The sequence below is a fragment of the Primulina tabacum genome, chromosome 4, assembly GCF_025594145.1.
Source record: "Primulina tabacum isolate GXHZ01 chromosome 4, ASM2559414v2, whole genome shotgun sequence".
Classification (NCBI taxonomy): domain Eukaryota; kingdom Viridiplantae; phylum Streptophyta; class Magnoliopsida; order Lamiales; family Gesneriaceae; genus Primulina; species Primulina tabacum.
The window spans coordinates 47,084,166-47,093,430 of record NC_134553.1 but is presented as its reverse complement, the minus strand read 5'-3'; the positions used below and the strand labels follow the sequence as shown (position 1 = coordinate 47,093,430).

At 36.2% G+C, this 9,265-nt stretch overlaps 1 protein-coding gene across 1 annotated transcript; it reads right to left on the bottom strand.

Annotated features, from left to right (window-relative positions):
* Positions 1 to 3,485: 3,485 nt before the first annotated feature.
* Positions 3,486 to 9,011, bottom strand: LOC142543525 (putative methyltransferase PMT5). The gene is made up of 9 exons (XM_075650840.1): positions 8,860 to 9,011; positions 7,718 to 8,674; positions 7,426 to 7,561; positions 6,959 to 7,199; positions 5,740 to 5,965; positions 5,497 to 5,651; positions 5,083 to 5,386; positions 4,345 to 4,477; positions 3,486 to 4,192 (listed from the first exon to the last, which is right to left on the bottom strand). Exons 2-9 carry the CDS (start codon positions 8,224 to 8,226, stop codon positions 4,043 to 4,045), a joined length of 1,854 nt encoding a protein of 617 aa, XP_075506955.1. The 5' UTR covers positions 8,227 to 8,674; positions 8,860 to 9,011; the 3' UTR covers positions 3,486 to 4,042.
* Between the last annotated feature and the right edge of the window lie 254 nt (positions 9,012 to 9,265).

The window sequence follows — 9,265 nt, the reverse complement described above, 5'->3', positions numbered from 1 at the left end:
CACCCTTGTTCTTCGACTGGGAACTGCTCTGGCCTTGCTCCTCTAGCCATTTGTAGCAATTCTTCTTCATATGACCCTCTATTCCACAGTGATGACATTTATACGAAGGTTTTCTGCCATCGGTGGATCTGCCTCTGCTTTTGCTTCTGCCTCTCCATTTGTCTTTACCCTTTTGTTGTTTCTCTTGTTGTCTTCGTCGGGGCTCTGTGACAAGGGCATGAGTCTGGTCTGTGCTCATATCCTTTCTCCTGGCCTCCTCGTTGAACAGGGCATCCTTAACCATGGACATGGTAAGTTTGCCATCTGGAGCCGAGTTGCTGAGAGAAACTACAAGTGTTTCCCAGCTATCAGGAAGCGAACTGAGAAGTAGGAGTGCCTGCATCTCATCTCCAAGCGGCATCTCTACAGACGATAATTGATTTACCAGACTCTGGTACTCACTGGTATGCTCGGCAACAGAAGTTCCACTTTTGAACTTCATATTGACTAACCGCCTCATCAACAGGGCTTTATTCCGAGCGGTCTTGGCCTGGTACATGTCCTCCAGCTTCTTCCAGAGAGCATATGCGTCTGTCTCCTGTGCAACATGGTGGAAGACACTATGATCAATCCATTGTCGGATTTGACCAATAGATTTCCGGTTTAATTTCCTCCACTCTGACGCTTTGGTTGGATCAGGATTTTCACCTTTCAATTCTACGGGATCGAACAAATCTTTACAGCTGAGGAGATCTTCCATCCGAGGTTTCCACAGCGTGTAGTTGGTTGTCGTGAGCATAGTCATAGCTCCAGAATATGATGTTGACTCTTCTGTGGTCATCTTCAATATTTATTTATCAAAATAGGAGCTGAATCTCGTAAAACGGAGTACACCGTTGTGTCCGGAACGGCCGAAAATGGTGGAATAGGCACTTCGGGGTCAGAAATTCTATTGCTGAAAATTTTGGGATTACTATATAACTTTCTGATAGTTCAGGGGTCTCTAAGTCATTACCAAAAGTTCAGGGGCCATTCTGTACTTTAGGAAAGATAAAGGACCATTTTGAAACGAGCAGAAAATATAAGGACCAAAATGCAATTTTCAGAAAATTGAATAGTGCTGATGACGTGGCACTGACTGGACGCTTACGTGGCAATGACGTGGCGCTGACTGGACGCTTACGTGGCAATGACGTGGCGGGCACTGTTCATCATCTTCTTCGTAAAGAACTTTTGAAAAATCACAGAAAATTCGTTTGATGTCCGATTTTCGATCTGAAAATACCGGTAGACTCGTGGGAACGAGAGCTACGTCGTGGTATAATCAAAACAAGATTTCAGACACTTTCACGAAATCGAATTTTTCACAGAGAGCTCTCCTTTGATGGATAATACCTCTAACCAGGCTCTGATACCACTTGTTGTGAATTAAACTATCAAAGATCAAACTAATTTGAGAGAAAAATCAAATCTCACAGCACTCTCAATCTCCTCTGCTTGGGATTAGGATTCCTCAACTGGGAATGAGATGATTTAAACAACGAGCTGAAGCCTCTATTTATAGAGGATATTCTGCACATGTTAATTGGTGTGAATGGACGATGGCAGCCATTGGAGAATCAACAATGGCTGCACCTACTGTGGACCTTCTAGATGGTGGCCGGAGATTTCCAATTTGAGTTCTTCAATTTGGGTTTCAATTCGGAAATTGGTTTTACGAAGTGAAGCAGAAAACTTGTACATTAAAGTACGAATGTGTGCGAACTTCAAATGGAAGCTGAAGAGGCACATATATACATACCATCCTACCCACGAGCCATAGAATGCGAGGACAATTTAAACTGAGCTAATTTTAAGTTTTAACTATGTTGAAGGATTTCTATCCATGGGTTCATTAAATTATAATTAATCTTGCATTTTAGCATAAACACATGCACAAGCCCTATAATGCAAGCCAAATAAGATCAAACCCTGGTTTAAGTGTATCTATATTATTATTTTATTATAAAGATTTGCATCGTAATGCTTAGGGGTGGGTACGGTACGATATACCGTACCGAAACTACGGTACCGTATACCGTACCGAAAATATCGGTATGGAATTTTTTCATATTGATACCGATACCGAAAATTTGGTATACCACACATTCGGTATACCGAATTTTCGGTATGGAAAAAATTTCATACCGGTACCGTACCGACACCGAAAATTTTGTCGCGGTATACCGACATTTTTTCGGTATACCGAACTTAAATTTAAAAAATAATAAAAAATTATTTTCGGTATATACCGAAATACCGAAAAAAAAATATTTCATACCGATATCGATACCGAAAATTTCGGTACGGTATATGTTCGGTATACCGATTTTTTTGGTAAGTTCGATATTTTTTTCGGTACGGTTTTTCGGTATTTCGGTATTTTTTCGCACCCCTAGTAATGCTAACTAAATTCTTCAAACCAATTCTTTCAAAAATATAATTTTCCCAAATTACCTTATGTTTAAAAGAAAACAAGATATACAAAATTGAGATCCAAACGTTAAGATTGATTAGAGAACTTATTCTAGCATAATTTTATTTTCCAAAGATTTATTAAACATAATATTCGAATTTAATCTACAAAAATCGTGTGACATGAATTACCGGTAAAATTATACGTCAAGAATAGAGATGTATTCGAATCGAGCCGAGCCAAACTCTTAAATATTTGAGTTTGGCTTGTTTATAATCTTTATAATCGAGCCGAGCTCGAGCTTTATTTAACAAATATATTCATGGCTCACGAGCTTATTCAAGCTTTTATCGAACTTAAACGAGCTCAATAAATATGAATTGTACATTTAAATATTCATTAAATTCAATAAAAAATAAATTATACATTTAGAAAAAAATATAATATTTTTATTAAAATTTGTTAATTTATTATAATAAATAAATTAATAGATTTTTTTATATACTTCATAATTAATGTGTTAAATCAATAAATTAAATATCAAAATTATTATTTTTCATCTAAGATATTACTTATGAATTTACTAACAAACATGTTCACGAACTAACAATCCGAATATTGTAGAGCTTGAACTTGATTCGTTTATCTTAACGAGTCTCATTAAACGAGCTTAAACGATCTTTTATCGAATCGAGCTTCGAATAGCTTACAAACGGTTTGATTCATTTACATCCTTAGTCAAAAGACATGAAAATTTGATGAATGCACAGCACAACATTGTCAAAAAGCTTTTAGTCTGATTTAACTTTGAATATCATCTTTAAAACTACATAAAAATTTCCTCCTTTTTAAAGGAAAAAAACTACATATAGACATTAAACAATTTAATATTTTTACTTCTAACTTAATTTTAAAAATTCACTAGCGGCCCTCAAATGTCAGGGCATCAGGCCACTCGGACATTTAGTACCTCTTGGTGATCAAAATCATGAGTGCATCGTGTGAGAAGATTAAATGTTCCCTTCTCTACTCTTTGAATAGGAGATACATGTCAAGCCAATTGTAATAATATATATTTTCATAAACCAAAGGTCCTAAGGTATGAGAACAAATGAATAGCAACTGAAGAATCTACTATACTTTTGAGTTGTGGCCTTCATATGATATATCTCTCACTCTGTGACTTGCAGTTGCACCCACCAAATAGTCCAAAAACAGCAGCGTTTAAGCAGAAATAGAATTCAATTACAAAAATCAATCAAACGATTATGAAAACCAAAAAGATCAAGTGGATCAAAGAATTGATACTCTTCACTTTTGAAAGTGGAAAATAAAATCTTCTTTTTTCTTGAACAGGCTACTTCTCAGCGGACGTTCATCTAATCTACAATGTCCAAAATTTCTGAAGCCATCTTCTTAAAGACATAATTCGTGTAGGAAATAATGAGGTTGAATTTGTTACGAAAACTCTTGAGATTGAAATGCATAGAAAACTTATACACAGAAACGATTGATCGGCCCTATATCCAACATGTGAAAGATTTACCAGATTTAAAAAGACTGGATTGCCTTGCGGATGATGAGAACTGAGAACTTTTGAGACTTGGATCATTTTCTCAGAAATGGTTTCTGGCATACTAGTAACCTTTGGTCACTGCCATTTTGAAGATCAATCACCCGAGCTTCCCAACTGAGTTGGGTAACAAGATTACGTGCACTCTCTATAGGACCAATCTTATCAGAAATAATAACCCATCCCTGCCAACAAGACCAGTCATGAATATCAAATTTGAGAGCAGAGACTATCTATAGAGCACCGATGGGCATTTCAAAAAACGATCATGAGCTTTAATCAAGAATAGGATATGATCATGAAAACCAAGTTTAAAAGCCAGTGTCTTGAACAGTACCTCAGGCCGGAGAATACGGTCCATCTCAAAAATTAAATCAACCACACTGCACCTTTCTGAAGCAAGGTGGGAAAAGAGTCCATTGGCGTGAAGCATGTCATATGTTCTGGGGTAAGTAGGGAAAGGTTCACACCTGCATCGTAAGATATGTAACTGAACGCTCGATGAATATGATTGCAGAAAACAGAAAGTAGCTATACTTCAAGCAGAAAGAAACTTTAGGGGGAAGACAGGAAGCTCAATTGAAGTAATAATTTCCATTATAGACTTGGCATCTGACTTTAAGAGATTGAACAAACAAAGAAGAACATCACACTGAAATATAATTGGGTTAAGAATAGTTCCTGAGTGTGGTGACATTCAAACTGTCGCTTAGAGAATATTTTTCCTTCATTTGGGTTTAAGGAAGGAGCTTCTCAATTTGGGTTTATTGAAGTTATGGAGAATAGACTGTGTATTTTACCAATTGAGAAGGGATTCGACATACCAAGTACCAAAATTCCCACCCCACCACGACTTCAAAAATCAACCTTGCTGAGCATTTACTAAATAGAGAAGAAGATGATGTTCTATCAAACTTCATTCGATCATAGAACATACAATTCCATGTTAAGACACATGATGTCAAAAGAAAATGCAAGACACAAACATGAAATAAAGTTCAAGAGGAAGCCAATTATTTAATTTGTATTTCCAAAATAAAAGGCAGTGAAGGCAATTTCAGAACTAACATCATACCAGTTATGGAAGACACCGGTAAAACCTTGATAAAAAATCAAAGGAAGTGTATTAGGTTCGCCTATGGGCACAACATTCATCACCCACGCAGACTTCCTGGCTTCCACTAGGGCGGCATTGAAGCCTCCATAATGAGCACTCATGTCCATCACATTCCTAACCATATTGTAAGGAGGCATTGGATCTTCATCACCAGGCCTCTTTGGATGGTCAGAGAAAATCAAGGGGGAAAGCAATGACCAATAATTTCTTAAAGTAGATCTCCAGAACTCCAAATTCTCAGAGAAATCTTCAGGAATAATTCCTATAAGCAGATAGAATGATAAACTGATTGTTTGCAAGAATAGGGTGATGAACTGAAGCGAAACTAATATAGTCATGCACCCCATATGGAATTAAAATACTACCACTTACTGTGAACTTCAAGTTCAGCAGAGCTCAGAGAACCAGAAAATCTCTTCTTAATTGGGATCCAATGCTTGCTAGTAGTACCACTTATACACTGTGCAAGTGGTCTGTAGTATGATTGGTCATCATCTCCATTACAAAGAGGAATGCTGTCCTGCTTCCTAAAATTAAGAACCAAAAGCATAATAGGAGGAAATTTTGATAGAATGAGAGCAGGTGGAAAGATCAAGAAGAAGAAATGGATCTCACCTAGAAGTGTAGCATTGAGTATCTGCAGTTTTCTGCCAGATGAAAGTCTCCTCTTGCTCTGCCAAAAGATTCCAACAAAGTTTCTGGGTGAATTCTTCGAAAGGAGTTATATAACTTCCTTTCTTTGAGCCAACAGCACTTCCTTGATGCCTGCTTGTGGGCGATGTTAAAACAAAGTAACCTCCAGGTTTGAGTACTCTGTCAACTTCAATCAGAAACATCCCATCTACCAGACAAAACTCGTCATAAGTGGAAGCAGTCAAACAAAAAAATAATTTTTTTGAAACCATCTCTATGACTAAAGTATCACACCAACCGCTTTTACCCATAACACTCCTCCTCCTCTACAACCAACAAAAGAAGGAAAAACTACAGTAAAATAATATTAATAATCGATTGCAATGCATAAATAAGATAACCAAGATCTTCGATTTTGGGGAATATTTGCCATGAACTTAGTTCAGGAAGAAAAAATTTAATTTTTTTAGTTTACTACATAGAACATGTATAGCTAGTTAGCTACAACAGAAAAAGATAAAGATTATTGCAAAATTTGGTCGTTAAAAAGACTAGATTTTACCTACACAAAAAAAATATCAAACATAAGCCCGCGATTTAGTTATAGGTACGTTCAGACAAAGTAAACTGACTCCTATTTATTCGAAAAGGTTCGACAAAATCTTCATTATAGCATTCACTAAATAGATGCTATGTAATTCACATCATGTTAATCATCGACTTGTTATGAGATCATGAAACATCTGTTGAGACCTCCCAAGAGAACGACATAACTAGTGAATCCATGTAACATGTAAATTTACCTTTTTGAACATATTCATGACCCTATTAAATAAACTGATTATAGCAATCAGATTGAACTTGTATTAATGATTTATCAAGTTTAATCAGCATACATCTTTTCTATTAACTTCTATAAGAAATATTTAAAATGTGGCTTGAAACAGCGCTCCATCAAAATTCAAAACTAAACCCCCAGTATTGTAACATTAAATGATAATATCTTGATATTTTGGTTCACCCACAGAAATTTTTTTAACAATCCTCACTTAAGTTGAGATTTACATTCTTTTAGAGTATTAAATAGCTGAGAAAAGAATATTAAAAATAACCCAGATGGCAATCCTTAGCAAAAGTATAACTGAATAATGCATAATATAAAGAGGAATGATAGCATCAATATACCAAACTATAAAAATACCTTTGTCATCCCAGATAATTCCACACTGAGTACAGTGGACCATGTCATATGACAAGGATGGAAATGGTAGTTGTCTTGAGATAAAGCTGCTGATGATTGCTGGGAGACCTCTCTCAAGAGCTAGCTGAACTTGGCTACCAGATGATTCATATGCTGCAATGCAAACAGCCATTAACTTAAGTGAGAGTAAATGAGCGTCCAAGCTACCAAACCCACAGCCAACATCTAGTACATTGTGCACCTGGAATTCAGTAGGACAAAAGTCATCAAAGATGAATAACTGCAAATACTTCGTATGTAAAAGATGAATATATGCCAATTCTGCAAAGAACAAAAAACTATAAACTAAATATACTTTATGATACAGTTCTAATAAAAAATACCTACATTTACGAAGAAAAAACCTGGTATAGTCTGATAACAAAAAGGAAGCGAGAAATAAAGCAATGCACACTACAGTAACTTACACCAGCTTCATGAAATTCACTATCACTCCCCAATCCTATCATCTCAGCAATCATGTGAGAATAATCTTTGACACCATCGACAATCACCTCATCATCAGAGTGAAAAGAAATCTGATTCTCTTCCAGCAACATCAGCCTATAGAAGTTTCAAAGGTAAATCATACTGAAAAAAATTAAAACATTAGAGTTTACATCATAAGAGGTATTAACAAATGCCATATATTAGTGCTCACTAAATAATTCAACATAACTTGAGAGTTGAATCCCGCATTTTCAGTTAAGATTAACCTACCTTTTTGTCATGCTTCCAGATGAGAGGAATTGGTCCTTCGTCAGCTTCACATTCCCGCTCCATATAACATCCCTACCACTTGGCCAAGTCAAGGGAATCTTATAATCCTTAGGGGGGCGAACCAGACACTGTTGTTGATCACGAGATATTTCACAGTGACGGTCAAACTCCTCCCCACCATTAAAACCAGCTAGTAAATTAGCAGAGACATTGTAGCAAGGCACATAATTCTCTTTATCCTTGCCACAAAAATCAACATCCTTTACATGGTTAGGTCCTAGATATTTTAATTCCAAATAGTCGCTCAATGCTTGTTCTTTCACTCTTCTGTAATTCAAATAAATTTCTCGTCTCACAGAGGCAGTCACCGAGTCAAAAGTAGTAGAGGAAGAAGAAGATCCCAATAGTGCAATCAAAACAAAGACACCAACTACCGTCAAAAGCAACCAGTTGATAGGCGGTCTAGAGCCTAAAATCAAAGATAGTTTGCTGTACCAAGAGCTTCTCATGTCCAATTTCTGCAATCCTCTTCAAACTATACACGCAAAAGACAAGATCTGTAACAGCTATTGCTCCAACATCAATCTATCAGACTCCGAAAAACGTAGCCAATTGTCTGATAAAGTTTCTGTTGTGTAAAGTTTCTGTTGTGTATAACATGGTCCAGACTCCAAACTATCTCAGCTAGCACCAGACTAAATCCGCACCAAAGCATCCGCTGAACCACGCAATAAACCGTCTCCAAATCAAATCCTAGGTCAGGGCAACCAAATTAAGATCCCAAATAGCTGCCTCTCAAGCCAATACTAACATATATAAGCCGCCACTACTGCATCATATATCCTCCACAATACTCTCCAACAACAAAGCCGAATCCAAATTATCAAAGGCAAACTCCTTTCCTAAAATAAATCAATCGGCAAATGAAACAAAAACGTCCACCAGATCAAATCAAACCTGCAAAACATCGGCGAGATGCAAGGAAAATCAACAGTAATACTCCAAAAAAATGCAAATCTCACGTACAAAAAAATCATCAGAAGTCAGATCTCAAACTCAGATCAGATCCAAGACACATTACAACACCACACCCAGCAATATCACAAAACATAAAAGATGTCATAATTAGGGCTTTTGCTTACCAGCAGTTGAAGTGTGTTGAGCGTAGATGGTTAAGCGGAGCTTGGATTCGCCATTGACGTTGAGAGGTAAAAAGGTGCAGCTTCTCGAAGCGTGGATTCTCTATAATTGGGAAGAAAACATATATATATATATACATACATATATATATATATATATTTGTATGTATGTATGTATGTAATGCTTGGAATTATATAGAGATGCGTGAATTGCATCTAATTGCGTAGGCTCGCACTTTCAGAAAAGAGAAAATCTCTTGTCTCTATTATTTTTAAAGCTGGAATACTCTGTCGCCCTACAGTTATTATATTTAATTTAATTAATCAAATATATTTAATTTAATTAATCAAATATATCAAAATTATATATTCAATAATAAATATCATTTTATATAAAATAATACATATA